At 37.8% G+C, this 24,198-nt stretch overlaps 1 protein-coding gene across 1 annotated transcript in view; it reads left to right on the forward strand.

The window, feature by feature from the left end:
• The window catches only part of PKHD1 (PKHD1 ciliary IPT domain containing fibrocystin/polyductin), a 443,932-nt gene that overhangs the window by 195,915 nt on the left and 223,819 nt on the right, over positions 1-24,198 (forward strand). Inside the window, exons 46-48 of the mRNA XM_032864542.1 lie at positions 2,890-3,024; positions 9,586-9,721; positions 11,773-12,019. Of these exons, the coding sequence (XP_032720433.1) occupies positions 2,890-3,024; positions 9,586-9,721; positions 11,773-12,019 (518 nt within the window). The remainder of the gene's footprint in view (positions 1-2,889; positions 3,025-9,585; positions 9,722-11,772; positions 12,020-24,198) is intronic.

A 24,198-nucleotide genomic window follows, 5' to 3' on the forward strand; every position in this document is an offset into this window, starting at 1 on the left:
TAAAGATTGTTAGATATGACACCAAAAGTATAAGCAACAGAAGAAAAATGGATAGATTAGACTTTGTTGAAATTGAAAATTTCAGTGTTTCAAAGGTCCTCATCAGGAAAGTAAAAATACAACCTATCCAATGGGACGTAATATTTGCAAATGGTATATCTGATAAGGGAATTGTATCTAGAATATAGGAGAGGGGCACCTGGGTTGGCTCAGTGGGTTAAAGCCTCTGCCTTCGGCTCAGGTCATGATCCCAGGGTCCTGGGATCAAGCCCCACATCAGGCTCTCTGCTCAGCAGGGAGCCTGCTTCCCCCTCTCTCTCTGCCTGCCTCTGCCTACTTGTGACCTCTCTCTCTCTCTGTCAAATAAATTAAAAAAAAAATCTTTAGAATATAGGAGAACTCTTATAACTCAACAATAAAAAGACAACCCAATTTAAAAAATGAGCCAAGTATCTGAATAGATGCTTTTCCAAAGAAGATACACAAATGGCGACAAGCATGTAAAAAGATGTTCAACATAACTAGCTATTAGAGAAATACAAATCAAAAACACAGTGAGTTACCACTTCACACCCACTAGGTTGGCTAGAATCAAAATTATAACAAATGTTGATGAAGATGTAGAGAAATTAAAACCCTCACACACTGTTGATGGGAATTTAAAATGGTCTAGGTCCTTCAGAGAACAGTCTGGCAGTTCCTCATATGGTTGCATACAAAGATACCATGTGATCTATCAACTCTACTCCTAGGTATATACCCAACAGAAATAAAACATAGATTCACAGAGAAGCTTATACTCAAATGTCTATAGCAGCGTTATTCATAATAGCCAAAAGGTAGAAACAACCCAGATAGTCACCATTGGATAAGTGGATAGATATAGTGTGGTAAATCAGAACAAAGGACTATTCCTTAGCCATAAAAGGAAATGAAGTCCACTACATGCTACACCATGAATGAACCCTGGAAACATTATGTTCAGTAAAAGGAGCCAAGTCCTATCCTTGTGATCTTGGGCAAATCCCATGATTTTCCTTATTTCATTTGTAAAATGGAAAGATAAATGATAACTTATCCCAAAGGATAAGTTTGTTTCAAGAGTTAATTACGTGCCCACATGCAAAGTGTCCGGAAGAGTGCCTGGATGTTTGTGGAGAGTATGTAGTGATAGATGTAGTGATAGATCAATGTCGACAATAACATCTCTGGAAAGTTTAACATTGAGAAATGCCTTCTGTATCCATCAAAAATGTGTTGTGTTTAAATTTCATAAACTTTCATTATTAGATATATCTGGCTTTATTCTAGTCATTAGGCATAAGCATCGTGTTTATAGATACTTGACCAGAAGAATCCACTGGGTAAAATTGTGTCTAAATATAAATTTATATTTATTTGATGATATTGATAGCTTGGTAGCTAACATTTTGGGATATTTTCTTATTTAATCATCTTAATAAACTTGAGGGAGCTGCGTCATTATTACACTATTTTTTGAAGGAAAGGAGACTTTCTGGGTAAGGGTTAAAATACTTGATAAAATAGGTGATTTCTGCTGTTATATCTTGTTTTTCTTTTGGTAAGGGTTAAAATACTTGGTAAAGTCATACAGTTCAGAATTCCTGGATTCCAACTCAGGTATTTGGCCCTTGTGTGTGCATGGTAATAAGAGTTGAGAAGAACACCCTCTCCTCACCATGTTTTCTAGATGCAAAGAGATTCTTTTAGAAAAGGGAGAGTGAGAGATGAGAGCACATTATGAAGGTATTCACACAACAAATAGGTGATTTCTGCTGTTATATCTTGTTTTTCTTTTAAAATCACCAGGTTTTCTAGATAATGCTGGGTATTTGTTGTTTTAAAATATGAGTATATTTTCCAGAATTTGGGCTGATGCCTGTAATTAGGTCACAGCTGTTGTTAACAGTTCAGATCATAACCTGTTTTGTTTAAATAAAACTTTGTGTCTTCAAAGATCATTTTATAAAAGCTGTTGGTGCATACATAATGGGATATGCTAGTTGTTCGATTCTTGAAAGTTCAAACACAAAGACTGATTGATGGGTAGAAGCATGATACTATGATAAATCAATGCTACCAAAAATCAATTGATTGATCAATCAGTCAAGGCTACCTAAGCCTTAATTTATAGGAAACATCTACTTGAAGATACGATTGTGAATATGACCCTATTTAATAAATAAAGGAATGACTGTGTTAGGTTAATTGCTAGTCCAGACCTCCATCCTGATGTTGGTTGAACTGAAGTCTAGGAAAAGAAATGTCTTGCCTAAGATCATGTAGTTGGTTTCTATCAGTGCTAGCTCAAAACCAAGAGCTCTGTCCCCCAAACTAGAGGGACTCATTCAACTCTAACAAGCTAATTTTGCTAATACTCAATCCCTGTTTGGGCCCATTAACCCACGTTGTCATGAATATAGATGTACATAACATATTTTATGTCTTTAGTCATGCTGAATTACTTATTTCATATTTGCAATTTTCTGATAATATTAGTTAAGGTATACTCTACGAGGAAAAGATTAAGTACTAGAGTTCCTGGATGCTCTGTTTTTCTCCATTAATTTTGTGTGATCTGACAACTGCAAGCTTATTTTAGATATGTGAAGAATTCGCACTGATATTGTTAATGTAACAGTTATTATGAGGAGAAATGAAAAGTACAGAGGGGATGTTACCAAAGGGGAATAGTTAGCGCTGACCTCACGGCAACTTTGGGATCTCTGTATGGATATTGGTGGACAAAAGCTGCTTAAACATGGGATAGCATGCTTATTTATACTTAATAATTAAAGAAGCTATAGGAAGTCTGCAAGGAAAATCAAGCCTCAGACCTTTGCCATAACATATGCTGTTGTTTTATAGATTTTTAGAAGTAGCAATCTTCACCTGAAAAACTTCCAAGTTTATTCATGCAGAGATTTTGGAATTGACATCTTAGAAAGTGATGCAAATACTTCAATTACTGACAGCTTATTACTTGGCCATTTTAACCACAAGGTAAGTGCCTAGTGTAGTTGTTTTAGGCTGTCCATCAAAACAGAATCATATGTGCTAGGTTCCCTGGTGATCCAGGATATGTAATTTTAATAGCATCCTTCAGTGAATCTTGTGTTTAGTTGGTCAAATTGGGAAGAGTTTTTTTTTTGTAACCATGGTGAAATTCATGATAAAATTCAAATATACACAAGGTTTCAATGTTATGGGTCCATATAAATAATAAAAGTCATGAGTAGCTTGAAGAATTCTTACTTGGTTGCTATTTAGTATTATTTTCATACCAATTCAATAACAAACTAAATAATTTTGGGTTAGTTTGCTCTAACCTCACAAGGATTATGGAATAGCATAACTCCACATTTTCTGTTTGTATTATGGTTTGCCAAGTTTCGACATCGTTTTATGGGGTCCTTATTCTACTTAGAGTGCCTCCCCAAAGGAGGTAACATAAATTTACATTGTGTAGTATACTATGGCTTCTTAGAGGATTCCCTAATATTTGCCTAAGTGTGGGTTTCTACATGATAAATACAGATTATAGATGACTTCTCTGCCACTGTGTGGACTGGGTAGCAGAATGTAGATGAGGGAAAAAAAAATTTCTCAGGTGTGGAACTAGAACTACTGGCTTCCCTTAAGAGAAGTCTGTGACCGCCATTGGTCTTAGTAGGTTTCAGACCTATAATGGATTCCCCCAAGTTCTTGTTTTTGAAGGAGTTACATGTATATTCCATATCACATTGTCATAACAGAGATGGCAGAGACCTATAGTACTTCTGAAAACCAAGGAAGGAGTTTTCTCTTTAGTCTGTTCCTCAGTGTTTTGACCAATTGAAATTTAAATAAGCATCGCCCTTTGTACTTCCTTGGAGGTTATTTTTACAAGTATAAATATAAATATTAAGATTAAAAAATAATTTTCATACTAAGCTTTATTTTTCTATGTTTAATTCTCAAACTTAGTTAAGTCTTTTTTGAACCATCCTTTTCAGGAGGGAAATACCTGCCAGTTTTTCCTTTTCTCTAAAAGGATTACCACCTTGAGAGATTAATCTTTTCTTAGATTGCAGAATTTTCAAGAAAGAATGGAACCCAGATTTAGATTCTTTGATACTGGTAGATCAAAAGCCCTTAAATTCTTCAGGAATAACCTTAGAGAAGATGCCAAAAATGAAATGTCCATCAAGCTGAGTCACTAACTGTCCTGGTAAATTAATGTCACAACATCTTAATGGATACTAAATAGACATCATAATGTCTATTTAGAGAGTGACACAAATTAAAATATAAATTATGAAAAAAGAGTGCTTATCATGAGATAATAAAACATAACCCCACCCCTGGTGTGTGATTCATCACAAGTGCAATGCAGCCAAATGAGGATCTCTCAGTCTCTTAAGAAAGTGTAGGATGAAAGTCCTTGAATAGATGATTTTAAGTGGTTTGTTCTAGGAGAGATCTAGATCCTGGTTAAGCATCCAGATCATAAAACCATGGAACTTTAGAGCTAACTATTAGCTGAGAGTTGATCTAGTTAGAACTCCTGAATTTACAGGTAAAGTGATGGAAGATTTAGGAAGTCAAATGATAGCCCAAGATCTATGCCTAATGTTGTGGAGCTAGGACCACCAGCATACCCTCTCGCTCTTGGCCGAACACTCTTCCAGTTGCACATGGAAAACAGCTTCGGCAATGAGCATTGCCTACTCCAGTATTTTCTAAAGTGTTTGTCATGGAAGGCTAGTCCCAAGAGAGGGTCTGAGAAAACCAAGATTCTTAGGTTAATTACATTTAGGATATACTGTTGACAATACCTCCATTCCCTGACATGCACATGGCATATTCATAATTTAAAGGCTCCGTGAAGTTCTACTGTTGAAAACAAAAAAGAAAAACATCTATGAATCTTTATTTAATGCAAGATTGCTCAGATTTATTTGGGAACCACTCCATTGCCAGGTGAAACTATGTCAGTTGTTTAAAAAAAAAAAAAAAGGATGCCTGGCCTTCTGTGGTTGTGGAACTCTGATTTTAGCTTCTTTCTTTCATGCCTGCTATCCCTTTAGGAATTAAGATTTTCAGAGAATGTGGCCTATCCATTCTCTGACCTTCCACCCACATGTAATTGGTAGCGCACAATTACCAGCGAGTCCTATCCTAAAACAAACACTAGTTTCCGGGAGAACTTTTTATTAAAAGGATTTTTTCTCCTTTAAGCCTATTTGTGTATATGCTGGTACCCTCACATTCAACATTACTTTATATTGAGGGAGGATGGCTTTAATACACAAGAGAAAGAGATGCTTTCTCCTATCACTGTGTACCCCAGTCTGGCTATTTTGTTTATGCCTGTTGTCCTAACATTCTATTTCATTAGCATCTCTTTTCACTCTCAAAAATGTCCTGATTTGGATGCAAATTATGGTCACCCTACTTTGAGAAGTCTCTGTGAGATGTTTGCCTTCTCATTGTTATTGAAATTAATTTGAACAGATGACAATACTTTAACATCTATCTTATTCAAACAGATGCTGATGGATGGCTTCATTCTTCCTACTAGTTCTTGGGGGGTTGGGGAGGTTAGCTCCTATTTTCACTTGTGGATTTGCCTTCCTTAATTTAGACCTTTCAACCTTTTGTTTCTCTAAATTCTGTTGTAGGGCCCTTTCTCTTCTCAATGTACTTGCTCTCCTTGGGTGAAATCTCATTTTCTCTAGTGGTTTCAATTACCATCCCCATGCTGATGTCTCCCATACATTTGCATTTATTTCTACTGTCTTACTTTGTGCTCCCAGTTGGCAACCAGTTTTCTTTTCTCTCTTTTCTTTCTCTTTCTTTCTTTCTTTCTTTCTTTCTTTCTTTCTTTCTTTCTTCCTTTCTATCTATCTATCTATCTATCTATTCTTTCTTTTCTACTCTTCAAACTTGATTTGTCTTGCATTGAAGAGTAACTTTTTTATATTTACTTATTGGAAAGTTACTCATTTTCTTATGGTTATTTTAGTTATTGGACTTAAAATTTTCAAGATTCCCTCTTGTTTTAATGAGGTCTAAGTTACTACAGCACTGTTGAACTTTACCTGAGCAATGAATGCAAGGACCTTAAACTCCTTTAACTTCTTTCTTCCTTCCCATCTTGTATGTTAATTTTCTCTCATTATCTGTTCTACTTCTTAAAATAAATGTTTCATGGAAGTATAACATTTATAGAGAAAAGTGCACCAATCACAAGTGAAGAGCTCAATAGATCTTTATAAAGTAAAAACCATAACATACCACTCAGATCAAGAAATAGAACATTACCTGTTCCTTTGAAATCTCTTCATGCCTCCTCCCACCCAACCCTTCTACCCCCCACAGCCAAAGGGGAAACCATTACTCAGACTTCTATAGACCTAGATTAATTTGAATTCTGTTTTCAGTCTTTATATAAATGGAATCACAGAGTAGTAATTCTTTTGTGCCTGGCTTCTTTGGCACAACATTATGTCTGTAAGATTCATGTATGTTTTTAGATTTTTTATATGTTGAAATAATTTGTTTTCCCAATCACTATGTAGTATTTCTATTTCTATGACTATACCACAGTGTTTTTTTTTTTTTTTAAAGATTTTATTTGAGAGAGAGAGACAGAGACAGAGATAGAGATAGCGAGAGAGAGCATAAGCGGGGAGGAGAGGGAGAAGCAGGCTCTGCCCTGAGCAGGGAGCCCGCTGAGGGACTCGATCCCAGGACCCTGAGATCATGACCTGAGCTGAAGGCAGATGCTTAACCAACTGAGCCACCCAGGCATCCCAATATACCACAGTTTTTTAAAGGCATGTTGGTATTGATGGTCATTTGATTGTTTTTAGTTTTGGGCTACTGTCAGTAATGATGTCATGAACACTCTTCTATACGTCTCTTGGTGTTCATGTGTATGTACTTCTGTTGAATTTATGCCAAATATAAAATTGCTGGTTCAGAGGATATCCTTTCAGCTTTAGTTAATAATGCCAGACAACAATTCCAAGTGTTTACACTTGCACCAGCAGTTTTGGAGAAGGGTTTCATAACTGTACCCTGAAATTTCTCTTGACCAACATCCTAGAGTTTTCCTGCATGTTGTCCTAGTACTGGGGCTCTTGTTCCTGATTCCCACATTTTCCTCCTTTCTGATTAATTCCTCATTTTATTAGAATATAGCCTATAGTAATCTTCTTAACCAAGTAGGGGTCTACAGAAGGTAAATATTTTGAGATACCAATGGGGACCCCCTTATTTATAGGTTGTCAGTTATGGAATAGCAGGTTGGAGTTCATTTTGCCTTGATAATTGTTTGTGTGTGTGTGTGTGTGTGTGTGTGTGTTTATTGTTGTTTTTAAAAGATTTTACTTATTCATTTGATAGAGACAGAGAGAGCAGGTGGAGAGGCAGGCAGAGGGGAAGGGAGAAGCAGGTTCCCCGCTGAGAGGATAACCCTAAGTAGGGCTCCATCCCAGGACCTTGGGTTCATGACCTGAGGTAAAGGCAGAAGCTTAACTGACTGAACCACCCAGGTGCCCCACACCCAACCCCTTGCATTGACAGTTTGAAGGCAATACTCCCTTTTCTTCTAGCTTCTAGCACTGAAGTTGAATATTTTAAGATACTCTGATTCTAGGTCTGTTATTTAACTTTTAGGTTTTCTTCTTTGGAAGTTTTCAGATTCCTGTCCCTAGTATTTTGCAGTTTCAGAATGATGTCCCTCATGTAGCTTTTTGCTCTAATGACTTTGTCAGGCACTGGATGGGGCTTGGCAGTTTAGAAAACCTATCTTTCCCATCTGGGATGTTTTCTTCAGTCATTTCTTTGATAATTCTCTCCTCATATTCCTTCCTTCCTTTCTTCCTTCCTTCTGAATTATTATTTTGAGATTGAGCCTCCTTGATTTCTTTTCTGCTTTTCTTAATATTCTCTCCGATTTGTCACCTGTCTTTTTATTCTATTTTCGGGGGTAGTTCCTCAATTTTTTCTTATTGAATTGATTACCTCTGTTCTCTCATTTTTGTTCTTTTTTCTTTTACTGAAAAATCTCTTTGGGGGCTTCTTGTTTCATGGATATAATATATTTACTTCCCTGAAGTTTTTAATGTTGGTGTTTTAAGTGTTCTTCTGATTTCTATACTGGCTTTGTCTCCACTGGTTTGCTTTTCTTCTTTCTTTTCAGCACTATCTTTCATGGTGGTGGGCCCTGATAAGTTTCTGGTGATTCTCAGGCTTACAATTATTTTTAAGAGTAGAAGAGTAAAAAACTAAAAACTTGATTGGATGGAGTTTGTTCAAGAGATTTTGTGGGGAATAGTGGAAGCAGTTTTTGTTTCTTTTTAGATTTTCTAATTTTTATTTTTTATTTTAACATATAGTAAAACTGATTTTTTCTGATGTACTGTTCTGTGATTTAAGCATGTGTGTAGATTAGTGTAACCATTAGTGTAGACACCACCACTACCACCATAATGAAGATAAAACAAAACAGTTGTTTTAATCCCAAAAAACTGCCTCAGGCTCTATCTTTGCAGCCATGTCCTCCTCTCAAGCCTAGCTCTGCCCCAGGGTATCTCTAATTCATTGTCTGTCACTATAGTTTTCCCTTCTGAATAATCATCTAAATGGAATCAGATAGCATGCAGCTTTTTGAGACTGACTTCTTCTGCTATCAGATGCCTTTGGGATTTACCTAACTTGTTGCAAGAAGCAGGCTTTTATTCCTTATTATTGTTGGGTTGTATTCCATTCTATGGATGTACCACAGTGTGTTTAGTCCATTCATTTGTTTAAAGACATTTGGGTTGTTTCCAGATTGGGTGATTACAAATGGAACTGTCATAATCATTTGTGTAAGGTTTTTGTAGAACATAGATTTTTATTTATCTAGGAGTTGAATTGCTAGGTCGTATGTTAAGAGTTTGTTTAACTTGATAAGAAAGTGCCAACCTATATTCCGTAGTGGCAGTGACCACTATGGAAATTATCAGCACTTATTATCATCACTATTTTTTTAAATTTAATTTAATTTTTAATTTTTTATTATTTTTATTAATATATTATGTATTATTTGCCCCAGGGGTACAGGTCTGTGAATCATCAGGCTTATATATTTCAAAGAACTCACCATATCACATACCTTCCCTAATGTCCATATACTTCATAGAACTCACCATATCACATACCCTCCCTAATGTCCATAACCTCCACCCAGCAACCCTCAGTTAGTTTTGTGAGATTAAGAGTCTTTTATGGTTTGTTTCCCTCCCAATCCCATCTTGTTTCATTTTATCCCTCCCCACTCCCCAAACCCCCCACACTGCCTCTCAAATTCCTCATATCAGAGAATGACAATTATCATCACTATTTTTTATTTAATCATTCTAATGTGTGTGTAGTGCATCCTATCGTGATCCTTTGTCATTTTTGTGATTCGTAAATATTTCTCCCCACTCTGTAGCTTGTCTTACTCTCTTGTTTTTGTTTGTGCATTACAAATTGTATTTCACGTGACCAGTTCTCTTCTTCTTCTTTTTTTCTCTTTCTAAATCACAGGGAAGCCTGTGTATGTCAGCTGGGATCAAAACTCCCAAAAGATGGGAACTGATAATATCTAACACAACCTTTGTTAATTTTGATCTCACTGACTGCGTGGCCATCAGGACCTGTGCGGGCTGTTCCCGGGGACAGGGTAAGTTGTTTGAAGAGGTAAGACAGACACTAAAGAAGGCCAACATTCAAGTAAATGCAATAAATAGCAATAAAACCTTTGTGATTTCTTTCAGTATAAGATTGCTTCAGTAGAAACTGCTGCTCTGATCTCCTGAAAGAAATCCCAGAGGAGGCCAGGTGCTCCCAGTGTGACTCTTGTAGCCACCCCCACCCCCAATTCTTTCCCTATGATGGCATCTGCCATCCTCCATCTTTACGGTTCCATGTCTCTGTTGGACTCTGAGCTTCATAAAGGCAGGGACTGGGTCTCTCCTGTTCAGAGGTTTATCATTAGTACCCAGCAGCTTGGTGCCTACTGGGCAGTTTATTGATTGAATAAATGGAGTTGGGTGGATAGACATACGGGTATAAACTAACACACATGCAATCTTTCCCCAAAGAGCCAGAATTCAGTACTTTATGTTTTCAACAGCCTAAGGCTTGTTGTAGACACAAAGAGAACCATAGGAATTCTCGTTCACTTGTTAACCACATCTCTGAGGTGGTGAGAAATACCTTGGAGGACTCATGGGCCAAGGTGAAAAGAAGTAGAGAGCAATCTAGTTGATTTGATCATTGTAAACAGCCAAACCAAGTAATTCAAGTAAATATGCTCTTGTGGTTTGAATCACCAATTTAGATAATTGTTTGTTTTTTTAATTAAATGAATAATCAGCAAGTCTCCACTTTACTTTTTTTTTTCTTTTTTCTGTATAGGCAGAGTCAAAGATTGTTTTTATTTGGGTGGCATCTGAGTTTAAGATTATAGAAATAATCAGGAATAAAAAATGCCTTATGGCATTCCCTTCAAATTACAATCCCTCAGTTGTTTAATAGCTTCCCTGTTTCATATCATTCATAAGACACTGAAGAAAAGCATACTATTCCTCATGACCTCGAATCTCTTCTCACTGGATGATCTGGGCTAAGTTATCTCTTTCATTTGCTTAAAAATGGTCCATTCCTGTTTCTGTCTGAGGAACTGGGGCATACAAAGATGAAAAAACACATCATTCTTCCCTTGCGGGAGCTCTCAATCTAGACACAAAAATAAATGTTAGGCCAGTCACTGTAGTAAATGTGATGAGTACAATCCTAGAGGACTAAACAAGGTCAGTGAAGGCAACAAGAAAGGGGTCAGGCAAGAGTTTGTAGAGGTGTCCTTTGAGCAGGGCTTTGAAAGACGAATAGAAATTTGCAAAGGGGCATAGGCAGAGGAAAGTTTCTAGGAATTAGGAACAACATACGCAAAAATTGAAATTCCAGTAGGACCGAATGGTAGAGTGGTGGGTGGTTGTGGTAGTTGATAAACTATAGAAATTGCAAGGGATGGAATCCTGGAGTCTGGAATGCATAGCTTAACTCACTGCATGGACTCTACTGGGATCTGGAATGAAAACATCAAGGCCACTAATTATTTGTATCTTACCTTTTTATTTTCCTCTTGGGTATATTTTATAATGTACATGACACAGAAATATAGTAGCATATGTTCTGAGGTCCTGTGTATACTCAGTTGTTACATTTTAATGATGGGGGTGTGGGAATTAGAAGGCCTGGGCAGCTGGACCAGCAGCAGTATTGATGAATTGCAGGTAGGCGGGGTGAAAGAAAGACTGAGAACAGTGTAGTCTTACCGCAAATACTTAAAAGGGGTGCTACAATTGCTATTCCCCCACATGGTTGATTGAATGTTGCTTTTGAGGGTGACCGCCAACCATGGTTCCAAACAGTGCCAAATGTCTTCTAGAGGGCAAACCTACCCTGGCTGAGATTCTCTGCCCTAGAATAAGGCTTCATGAAGGCAATGCCAATCCTGCCCTTGTTTCCCTCCATGTCCCTAGCACACACCACAGAGCCCGGCACACAGCAAACACTCTGATTTTTTTCCTTGAATAAATAACCAAAGGCATCGTAACTGTGTATATATGCAGTATAAAGTACTGAAAACATTCCAATGAATTCAGCTGTCATTTGTTATAATAGTGTTTTGTGCCGTGTGTAACGATCTTTCTGTTTTCCAATTTATAGGTGGATTTACTGTGAAGACCAACCAACTGAAATTTATAAACTCTCCAAACTTAGTAGCATTTCCATTTCCTCATGCAGCAATTTTGGAAGACTTGGATGGGTCTCTGTCTGGGAAAAACAGAAGTCATATTCTTGCTTCTATGGAAACCCTTCCAGCTTCTTGTTTGGTCAATGAAAGCTTCAGTCAGATTGTTCATGGCAGCATCTGTGGGGAAGATGTTCTCTTTCTTCGAATGTCTATTGGTTTGTAAGTTGACTCACCATATTTTTCAGCTTGCCAATGAGCACGCATATTTTTTGTTCAGGCTATTGGGCTTTACAGAAGGGCAACTTTTAAAGATTTTATTAGAAGTATTTAGTTCCATAAAAATGATATGGGAATATTTTTGACAGCTGTCAAATCATAAGTTTAATGGTCATTTTAGGCTGATTCAGATGGCAGCTAACTTTCAGTATCAATGGACAAGATCCCATAGCCCATGACCTCTTTTTGACATTTTGGGCTAATGGCTGCATCTTGAAAAGACTTGCAACCAATGGAGAATTTGGGAAGTATTTAAATTAGAAGTATTATTAAAAAAATTCCAATAATGTCCATTCTCATTTATATACATGTACTCTTCCCAAGCTCTTTTTAAGTGTTCAATATGCTCTGGGGAAGCAATTGCTGATGCCTTCCTATTACTTGCAAAGTTGCTCCACTCCAGTTCATTTTCCTTGTTAATTTCATGAACTATTGGATCCGTACAATACATTTCCTATTAATACTGGAGCAAAGACTCCTTGGTTATGCTAGTCAAACCACCATTAAGTCAGGAGTTAGGCTGTTTATAATGCATAATAGGATTGCTTCTGCCCTCTTTAATTTCCAGGTAATGATTGCTGAGTGTCTAGGGTTCTATCTTTTACCTATTTCAAATGCATTGCATATCTTTAGCCACACTTCTTTCCTTCCATTGTTTCAAGTGTCCTAACCGCATGAATATTATGTCAAGTGATTCAACCAGACTATGATGGCATTTTATTTAACCAGGTAAACGCCACAGTAAGTCAATGGGATTGGACTGTGCGAAGTCTGCATTTTGATTGCATATAGAATCAATCTTTTTTAGATTCTTTTTTAGAAGAATTCTTTTTTAAAGAAGCCATAGCAATACACTCTGGCATTGACTAGTCTGAAAACTTTCCACTTTTGCTTTCTCAACTGTTTATTCTTCTTCCAGATGTTAAGGGGCCTAATTCTAGTGAGCAAAATAACAATGTGGAGAGAGGTTTTCATTTCTAATCATTTTCCACTGTGCACAGTATCCTTTTTGTTTTCAAAATTAGGGATTCATCCTGAGTATTACTGTTATTTTAGTGATTTTACCAAAGATGTTGTTAATGAATCTCTGAGACTTATAGAAGTTAGTGATTTATTTCTTAGATGCTTTTTTTTTCAAATGGGGGAAAATTAAAATAGATCTGTGTCATTAAAAAGCATACATGATACGCTTGTATATTTACTCCTCTGTGTTCTTGATACTCCTTTTTTATGCCATACTTTGAGAGCTAGAGTCTGTCTCTTAGAAAATGACTTAGCAGGGGACTAGGAGGCATAGGCTTCCAGGTATAGAATGAGTAAATTATGGGAATAAAAGGTACAGCACAGGGAACATTGTCAGTGGTATTCTGATAGCATTGTATGATGGCAGATGGGAGCTGTGCTCATGGTGAAAATAACGTATGGAGTTGTCAAATCACTATGTTATACATTTGAAACTAATGTAACATTGTGCACCAGCTCTACTTAAATAAAAAGAAATTAAAATTAAAAATGAAAGGTAATTAGTGATGTGGTGGTAAAAGGCTCTGCAGATGTAACCTTGTCAAAGCATCTGTTCTTGGAGAACTTCAGAACTGGATACTTACGTGCTTACCTTAGCAGTAGGTCATGATCCCTGGACTCAGGGACTGACAAGGTAAAAATAATAATAGTCCTTATATAATATTGTGAGGAGATTCAAAGGGGTCCTATTAGGATGAAAGACTTGTCTTGGTTTGGCTGGCATTTTCCTGGCTTTAAGATAGAAAATCTAATGTCCCAGCCTTGAAGAAACCAGGATGGCTGGCCACCCTACTCCCTACACTTCTATTTTAAAAACTTCAGGTGGACCTATAGGTCTATGGACAAATGCCCAGCTACCCCAAAAAAATCCTCAGGGAAGTTGCCACACACTCCCAATGATAAGTCTCTTGGCACTAGAATCTTTACCTCTAGGAAAAGGTGACGGATTCGATGATCCCTTGGGCCTTGCTAGTAAGAGTGTATGAGCATAATGGGGGAGCTCCTTCGATGTGGGGCATCTCAGACTCCACCCCAGACTTCCTGAATCAGAATCTCTAGGTGACTGATATTCACGTTTTAGAAGCACTGCTCTAAGGTCCTTTCAATTTTATTTTTCTATGATTCTATCTCTAGCTCTTTGTGCTCAGTGACTTGATCTCTGTCCCAGAGCATTATAACCTCATTAGGAACATGTCAGAGCTAATGAGCAATTTGAATTCAGCATAGATACAAACTTTGCTGCATTTCATGGAGAAAGGATTAATTTGTTGTGCTATTTGCCCTGGAGCAAGCACCCTAAGAGTTGATTTACAAAGCTCCCACAGTCATGGTCTTTGGGGTTGTGTGTTGATGGAGATTGGATATGGCGCAAGCACCCTGCTGTCTTCACTTTCAGCTCCTACCTCCCTCCCCCAGCATGAGGCCCCCCAAGGGCAGGGTGTGAGGCCTCACAAAGCTGCATAAACAAGGCATTTGTTCCCCCCTTTGCTAACAACCAAGTGGCTAGAGTGAGATTTCTTTCTGGGAGAGCCCCCACTATGGTCCAATTTCACTGTGAGTTCTTTGTTTGACACTGGAGACCTTCTGTATCTGTCCCTCAGTACCTTATTTAGGTCTGATGTGTACCCATATTTGTGGCATTGCCTGTTTATAGCTTCCTTCTGACTCCAACTGTAATAGTTGGAGTATTCGAAGTTGGGTAATAATATTTAATACTCAGGTGAAGAAAAAATTCCCGTCTTCTGCAAGACAGAGTCTAGTTCATGTTCTGTTTTAAAATGGCAATGTGCTTGATCCGTATGAGTGCTGTTTATCTTCTCTCTCTCACTCAGCCATGGTAAAAACATTTTCTTCCTGTAGGAGCCACAGTTATTCCTCACAGTGTTCTCGTCCCAGCTCCTGTCACTACAAGTCTCATTCTCCCGACTCTATCCTTCCCTGTAAGATGGGGGGTGGTGTTAGCCCTATTGTGTAAGTCAGGACCTCATTTCAGAAAAATATGTCCATGACCGTATTTCTCCAGAGATCCCATAATGACAACATGCTTCACATGATTCATTGATTTACGGATTTCCCCCAAATTTAGATAGATATCTTCTTCTGTATAGGAATAATTACTTGAAACAAAGATAATATTACCAAGAGTTTGTTGTGTCTCCTTCTGTGTCTCCTTTATAGGCTCTTCTCCCTGTCTCTTGAATGCTAATGTTGGGGCACCTGGCTGGCTCAGTTGGTAAAATGTGTGACTCTTGATCTTGGGGTTGTGAGTTCAAGCCTTACATTGGGTGCAGAGATTGCCTGAAAAAAATAAATTAAATACTAGCATTCCTTAGAGTTCTGTGAAGCACTTTCCTTTCCTCTCAAGTCATACTCTTCCCAGATGATCAGGGTTATTCCACCACTTCAGTTAACATACAGTGATGCTTCCAGATTTGTTTCTTCTAGTTTATACCGTGCTCCTAAATTCCAGACCCATTTATCCAATTGCCCTTAGGATCTGCACTGTCCAATATTGTAGCCACTAGCCACATGTAGCTACCAAGCACTTAAAATGTGGCTAGTCCCAACTGAGATGTGTTAAAGTATCAATTATACTCCATATTTCTCTGATGCGGTAGGAAAAAGAATGAGATATCTCAATAACTCATTTATTTTGATTATGTTGAAGGAGTAATATTTTGGATATATTGGGTTAAATATATTACTACAATTAATTTCACCTCTTTTATTTTACTTTTTTAATGTGGCTACTATAAAATTTAAGCTAACACCTGTGGCTTGCCTTTGTGACTTGATTATATTTCTACTGAGCAGCAATGTTTTCCACTAGCGTGTATATATGCCACCTCAAACTTGACTTGTCAAATCTGAATTTAAGTTCTTTATCCATAGGCTGTTGCTATCTGGGTGTTGAGAATTCCCGGATGTTCAGGTGAATGCTTCAGTTATCAAAACCAGAACCATGGAGTCACCCTTGACTGATTTACCTTATTTTCCACATATATCACCGACCAAGTCCTGTCTATTTTCTCTCATAAAATTAAAAAAAAAAAACAAAAACTTTGCATCTTTCTACTTCTCTCCTTCCCATCTTCCCCTCTCTAGTCCTCTCACCTGTGGGACCACTATAGCCTCTTAGTTGGTTGCCTTGCTGTGACTTCATCCTTGAGCTTTGTGAATGTAGATCTTATCTTGCCAAGAACTCCTTCCCTTGCTTGGAACTTTTTAAGAGTTTCCAGTGCCTCCTAAAGAGAGTCCCATATTCTTCATGTCTCACAGGCCCTCCATGACCTGCTCCCTGTTTACAGTTGCAACCTCATTGCTCAGTGTTCTCCCCTCCCTTCCCTGCATCCCATTTCTCAGCCATGTTCAACTTCTCTGTGCCTTTCCGTTCATAAGGTTCAGTTTCCATGAGCTCAGCATGAAGATCATTTTCTCGGGTAAGCTTCCCTGAGTTTCCTGCATAGGTTCTGGAAACCCTGCTGTGTGCCAGCTCTCTACATATTTGCTCTACCCAATACTCAAAGCTCTGGTATAGCTCTATAAATTGTCCATCTCCTGTAGGTGGTAAGCAGAGCCAGGATGGGGTGGATTCATTTGTTTGTTTGATTCACAGTACCCAATATTGAACACATAGCAACTCAATAAAATTAGTGTTTAATAAATGAATATAATTAAAAGAATTGTGGACTCCCCCAGATTTTCCTCTCATGTTCTTCCTGTCCATTTCTCTGTTAGGACATATTTGAGTGGAGTTCATGGCACTCCACGTTTGTTTAGAAGACCCAAGATTGAGATAGTATCCTGGCTTTATTTCTAAAATTCCTAGGGACACATGATACTTAAGAAGGTTCTTTTATAGTATCCTCTGAGCTTTTGCTTCCTGAGGCTCCCGGTTGGCCAGATGATGTATTCCAATAGATGACTCCTTCACTCCACCCCATCCCACCCCTACTGAATTGGCAGTTTGTCTGCATTCACAGTTGTTTTCCTTCCCTGGTGGTTTCGAATGGACCAGTTGTGATGGGAGAGAATAAGAACTCAACCCTCACCATTACCGTCTGGGAATTATTATTATTATTGTCATTATTAGTACTAGCAGTAGAAGTTTAGAACACTCTGTAGGTATTTCAGTTGCTTAAACTTATTCAAGTATCAATAAATCAAACCCTGGTCTCTTTTTGATTGTTGGCTATATTGAGCATGGGAGAAATGAAAAGTTTATAAGATGTTGTAGGTAGGCCACCCAGTCCCTCCAAGTTTCTAGGATGTACATAAAATAGTCAGGACACATGCATATATTTGAAATTATTTTTCAAAGACTAAAGAATAAAGAAATAAGTAAGAATTATTTGTGGGTACCGGTTATAACCCCCTTTTCCTAAGGGGTGTTTTTCTGGACAAGTTGCATCATCTTATTTATTTATTTATTTTTGCTTCAGTTCTCACATCAATAAAATGGACATAATCGTATTTATCTCACAAGGTCATTGTCTGGCATATAATGAGTACTTAATAAATGTTGTCTTTAAAAAGTCTCTATTTTACAGCTGTGATTTATAAAACAACATATGAACATACTACTAATTGAATAGAATACTATAGATTTTATGCTTCTGAGGAACAAATGCCCGGTAAGGGAGTTAAGTAAGCTCAAATGCTGCTTAATCTAATTCTTGAAAAATAAGGAATACTTCCCCATGGTCACATGACATTATACTGATCCAGCACCCGCCCCCCCCCCCCCCCCCCCCCCCCCCCCCCCCATGAAGCTAATCATAGAATATGGAGTCATTCAGGACAGTCTTTGATTCCTTATGCTCTAATACCTTCTATTTCTTTCTTCCTACTTCTGGAAAAGAAAAGGTTAATGTTCTTGTTGATCACCTTGATTCTTAGATCTTGCTTAATATCCTCTCCTGTAGTGCTTGCGTTCAGTTTTTACCTATGTACTGCTCTTAATGTGTCAGTGTTCAAAGTATGAGGCACCCCCTGCCTCTGTGAAAGCAAAAGTAAAGAAGAGTTCAAATGGAAATTTTGGCCTAGCTTTTCCTTTAATAATCGCCTAACTCTCTTTCCTAGGGAAAAAGGCATAGCATCACTAATGGTATCTTTTCAGTCCTTAAAAAAAAAGTGAGACAGGAAAATTCCAAGAAGTATTATCCATCTTGTCATCACAGGTTACAGAAGGAAAGTAGAAAAAGATCTAAATGGACCCCAGATTGAGGAATATCAACAATGTTACATGGTTATTAAATTTCATGAATAATAAAGGGCCGCAGTAGCGAGCCGGTACATGTTTAACAACTACCTCTCTAGGATTTGTAGCATTTGCCCAATTCTGTGGTGATGATATTCTTATATGACCTATTCATGGCTCCCATCGTGCTGTCACTGAACACATTGGGAAGAGCTAGTGAGTAGGTGTCATTCAGCTCCACCATAGCACCAGAGGGTGTGTGTGTGTGTGTGTGTGTGGGTGTGTGTGTGTGTAGAAGGGAAGATGAGTTTCTTTCTTTTTTTTTTTTAAGATTTTATTTATTTATTTGACACAGAGAGAGAGATCACAAGTAGACAGAGAGGCAGGCAGAGGGAGAGGGTGAAGCAGGCTCCCGCTGAACAGAGAGTCCGATGTGGGGCTTGATCTCAGGATCCTGAGATCATGACCTGAGCCGAAGGCAGAGGCTTAACCCACTGAGCCACACAGGTACCCCGGAAGATGAGTTTCTTAATCTAACTCCTGCCTGATGCATAAAATTGTTTTTATGAGCCGTAGTTGTTTGCCTTCTGAGGGCACAACTCCAAAGGTGAAACTCTCATGTTCTGAGGTAGTCATTCAGCTGGATTCAACAGATCAAGAGGAAGAGATACAATCATGTATAAAGGATTATCTTTTGCTTCTCTTCATGGATTCAGATATAATAATCCAGAAGTATTGTCTCAAGTGTACTGCCAACACTACAGACATCAATTGCTTCTCTTCATGGATTCAGATATAATAATCCAGAATTAGACATCAATTGCTTCTCTTCATGGATTCAGATATAATAATCCAGAAGTATTGTCTCAAGTGTACTGCCAAAACTATAGACCCCCATCTTCGAGGAGGTGCTAAGTTGACTCTGGCACTTCTCTACAATAAATTATTATTGCTTTACCCAACTCTGAGCAAAGATAAACACAGAGAGAGATACCTGCTAAGTCATGGGGGAATGATGTGTGGGTGTGCCTGTCAGAAACACAACGATTATTAAATCGTATGTCTTCCTCTCTGCTTACCAGTTCTGTTTTGTACATTAATTTAAGGATTGTTAGAAATTTGGGGGAAAGACTGATTGTCGTGGCTTTCTTCCTCTTTTTAGGTGTCTTACTCAGAAGAAGTATTTATAAGTGTTCCTTAATCAATAAGGGGACATAAAAATTATTGATACATAGAAAATAGTACCGGCCAGTGGCAGGTCAGAGGTAAGATCATGGTTTTCTAACAAGGACTTGTTATGAGCACATGGTATTTTAAAGGTTGTTCGAGCAAGGCTGTACCACAAAAAATTGTTGGCTGTGCTTGAAATTCTGATTCTGTCCTCTTTGTGCAGTAAAAGAGGAGAGTGACGGCAGCAAGCACTAATATTCTGGAGATGTAACAGCATTTAAAGCTAGTTATTAGGATGTGTTTGGCTTAGGAGATGTGTAATTATAAAGGGTTTATTTCACAATTGTTCTGAATTGAGAGCATTTAGAGCTCAATGTAATGTTTGTCTTAATACACAGAGATATGGACCCTCAGGAAAAGTAAGCTAATGGTAAACACAAACCAGGGAGTTAATATTTGTTCTCATTGGTATTGTTGATTGCCTAACGAATCCTTTGTGGGCAGTATGCATTCAAAAGTTCCACACAGTATATGGACACTAAATTACATAACTGTTTATGCAACTGGTATCTTAAATTGATACTTAGGCTAAGAAGTTTTATCAAGTGATAATGTTGTATTTCTGAAGGAAAACCTCCCTTAACTAAAAACAAGCTCAGTTATTTAAAAAAAAAAAAAAATTAAGGCACCCTCTTGAACAGGGAAAGAAAAGGAAAGGCTTGTGTCTTTTTGTCTTTTTTATTATCTACAGAGCTCTTGTTGATGCAGAGGGAAGGGTTAACATTTAAAATGGACTGGTTGCCTCCTGATTTCTTGCCCATAAAGCCATGAGAAGTTCAGGGAGAGACTTCTTCCTCTAGTAATGAAGCTCTCTGCTGCTAATGGCCCATGCAGACTCCCTTGGCTCCTCCAAATTAGAAATACTTTTGTGCTCCTTTGCTTCATTAACAGTAAAGAGAGGGAGATTGGTGGCTATTTAGGGCACAGGGAAATTGGTGGCTATTTAGGGCAAGCGAAAATTGTAGTCATTATGGTTGGTAAATTCTCTTCATGGTGTTCTTCGAGACTTGATGTTCTTTTGGTACTTTTCAGAAGAGCCCACCATTGTCACTGCTGGCAGTTGGCCTAGAAGGAGAAGAGTTGATTTGACTTTGGATTTTGGCCCCCGGTGATGGTCAGCACAAGGCATTTTGCCTATGGGGACATGGGGCTTTTACATTTTAATTTTCTTTCTAGAATGCACATTTTCCACTACCAGCTGTAATGAAGGCCTCTTTGATAACCTCCTTCTCTACTGGGATTGAATTACACAAAGCTGGTGCTGCACATGAAGACCTGTAAAATTGCATCCCACATAAACCTTAGTTGACATGGGTAGGATGGCTTGATAGGGTCAGGGCAACGCATGCAGAACGAAGAGGAAGGATAAGTTAGGATCATAATGTGCTATGGTGGGTCTCTGGTTGATCGGGGGTTAACATCAGATTGCTGGATTCTGCTTGGAAGATGAAGGGTTTCAAAAGGAAGATAACGATAGTCTCAGAGACTAATAGAACTGAATGAATGTTAGCATTTGGTGGTTTTACAATATAAGAAGAAGGGGTCATGTTTATAAGAGCTTTTAGGAACTGAGGCATATGGTCTGAAAAAATGTCTCCTTCAGTAATTGAAGTCAACAATCCATAGAAACCGAACCCAGGAGAATTTATACCCTAAAAGTTGATTTATAAGCTGATAGAAATTTGAGAAATAGTGAAGTCTAGTCAAAATGACCCGGAGGATTCTTGGGGCCACACTGATGAAATTAAGGAGCATTTCTGGAACTATCTATCCAGTTGATTGTATTGTGACATACTGAGGTAATATTTTCATAGTTTTCAAGATGGCATGTATGATATCTTAAAAGAGTGACAAACAGATTGCTAAGGCAACGTAAGTGACAAAATATAGGTTGGAGGAAAAAAAATGTAAATAGATGGATTTGAACACATCTTTTGGCCTATATTTAAAAAAATGTGACAGTGGTTTAATTGAGAACACTTCATAGGGATAAAAAAAACAGTTCATAAGGAAACCTTAGCATTTTTTTAAATTTTAATTTTTTCCTTAGCATTTTTTAAACCAGGGCTCATTAGTAGTGTAGATTGCTTATATGTGTCCAGGAGAGGTTTTCTGACTTTTATATATAAATGTTGAAGTCTTCATGACAAATATCCTATTGATATGGTGGTTGGTTGTATCAGGCTCTGATAACTTATGATCGAATTGGTTGTCTTCTTCAATTGATGTTTATAAGAAATCTCCTGACCCTCATGTGGGTTTTCCACGTAGACTCCCTGTTGGGGAAAAACATCTCCAAGTATGAGTTTGGAGTGTATTCATCCATTTTGACACTCATTCATTCAACAAATAGTTACAATTACCTACTATGCAAAAGGCGGCTCTATTTCTTACTGTGAATTTTTAAATGGGAATTTTGATTTATCTATGAGTCTCTCCTGGATTTAGTTCTTGTGATTCATTTTCCAGGGCCCATATATTTCTGTGAAAACTGATAGGATACACTTTCAGGATCTGAAATACTCATTCTCTGAACTTTGAGGAGTCCCACTTTACATACTGATTGGGATACCTAATGCTAGCCAACCTATTGACCTCTTTGGTATTTCTTGGTTCCAACTTTATCTTTTTTTAACATGTTTGTTTTGAATTTATTTCTCGGAAGGCTAATTTTAAAATTTATCAGTTGGGCCAAATTGTGCTGGATCATCTCCTGGGACTCTGGGACGTGTGGTTTTAGTTGGAGGAAAAGGGAGCCATGATGATTGAGGACAAATGGATAGAAAATACAAGGAAGAAAATTTCTCTTTCTAAAGATTGTCTAAAAATTCAAATGTAAAAATAAGCTTCATAAATGTATGGTCTTCTGTGTGAGAAGCATCCCATAACTGGGGGAAGAGACAGGCTGAAATGTGGAGGAAATTCCTATAGTGGATGGAATTTGGAATAGATAAACTTCATGTCCATCTGACTCTAAGAATATGAGTTTAGGATTGTTCTTTAGTTCCTCTGTAAATCCTGATACACATATGAAAAATGCAAAAATATCCCAAGCCCAATTAGAGAAAGTATCCTATCCCAGAGTTTCTAAAGGTTAAGTTAATGTTGCATTCTGGGAAAAGAATAGGCTTTTTTTTTTCTTTAATTCCCAAATGACCTGAAGATTTTTTCATTCCTTTCATTTTATTAATTAATGAATGGAAGAAATGCATGTATTCTTACAAGAGGCATGTATCAAATACTGTATTTGTACCAAGGGTTTTGAGTGTGTGTTAAATGACCAAATATCATGGATAAACCGTAAACATTAAAATAAACAGTACAGAATGGCAAATCTGGCATATCTGAGGTTTGTTCCCTTTTTTTTTGTTTTTTTAAGATTTATTTATTTATTTGAGAAAGAGAAAATGTGTGAGTTGGGGGAGGTGCAGAGGGAGAGAATCTCAAGCAGACTCCCTACCGAGCATAGAAACCAATTCTGGGCTAGTTCTCAGGACTCATGAGATCATGACCTGAGCCAAAACCCAGAGTCAGATGCTTAACCTACTGAGCCACCCAGGCACCCCCTGAAGTTTGTTCTTAAATGAGCTGTGGATAGATATTAACTGGGCTTGGTATGGTTACTGAATTATCTCTACGTTTCACAGTTTTACATGTATGTAAGAGACATACTATTTACCTCTATTTTTTGAAAAAGGAAATGAAAGCTTAAAGAGGGTCAGTAATTTACCTAAATGTATCCACCTCGTGTATGCAGATAGATTTCCAGTTTTTGCCCATCTGACCATAGTACCCAAGAATTTCATGCTAAAAACCATTTCCTTTTTTATAAAATGCACTGCATTGTAAATTGGCTTTGGATATGCTCATGCCACACCTCACTTTGAAAACCCAACATCCTCTTTCCTCTCATTTCCCTTTACTTTGAGAATTTAATTATCTGCCTGCAGCAAAATGCCACAGTTAAAGATTCTCAGGAAAACCAAACCAAAGGGGGAAAGACAGTCATAATGTGTATTGACTTTTTTTTTTTTTGGTCTTTTTTTTCCTGTCCATTTTGACTTTCTTTTAGGGTCTTAGCATGTGGCTAAATCCATTTGTTCTAGTGATGTCTTAAAAATCACTTTCTGGGGTGGGTTATGTAATTTGTGGAAATTAATACATTTCAAGTTCTGTCCTATGACATTCACACCATGCTTTTGTCATTCTCTGCCTCAGTTTCCTCATTTGCTAAAATGCACTTCTAGAAATGTGTTCCATAAATGAGGAAATGGGCACCAGCTGCTTGAGAGAGAGTTCATCCATTCTCTTCCTTCATAGAACAAATGTGGTAGGAGTGCCCACTGTGTGCTGTTCCTATGCCAGGGTAGAGGAGACCGGAAGGCACAAAATATTTCTAACTCAAAGATCTCACAATCTATACTAATAAACAAAAATGCTGATACCAGGTGTGGTGGTAGGAGTGAGCGCTGGGTGGGAGAGGAGCCAGGTTACCTCTTCATTCTAGGGAAGGCCGCTGAAGCCATTTCTGCCTGACTGTTGAGGGTGGGCTTCTGAGAGTCTAGACATATTAGCTTCTTGGTGTCAGTCTTTGCTTCCCATAATGTTTTCTGATGTTGATAAAATTGGTCTATGGCAAAATTCCAGACATGGACATTTCTTTATTAAA

The sequence above is a fragment of the Lontra canadensis genome, unplaced genomic scaffold, assembly GCF_010015895.1.
Source record: "Lontra canadensis isolate GAN:19392208 unplaced genomic scaffold, GSC_riverotter_1.0 scaffold27, whole genome shotgun sequence".
Lineage (NCBI taxonomy): Eukaryota > Metazoa > Chordata > Mammalia > Carnivora > Mustelidae > Lontra > Lontra canadensis.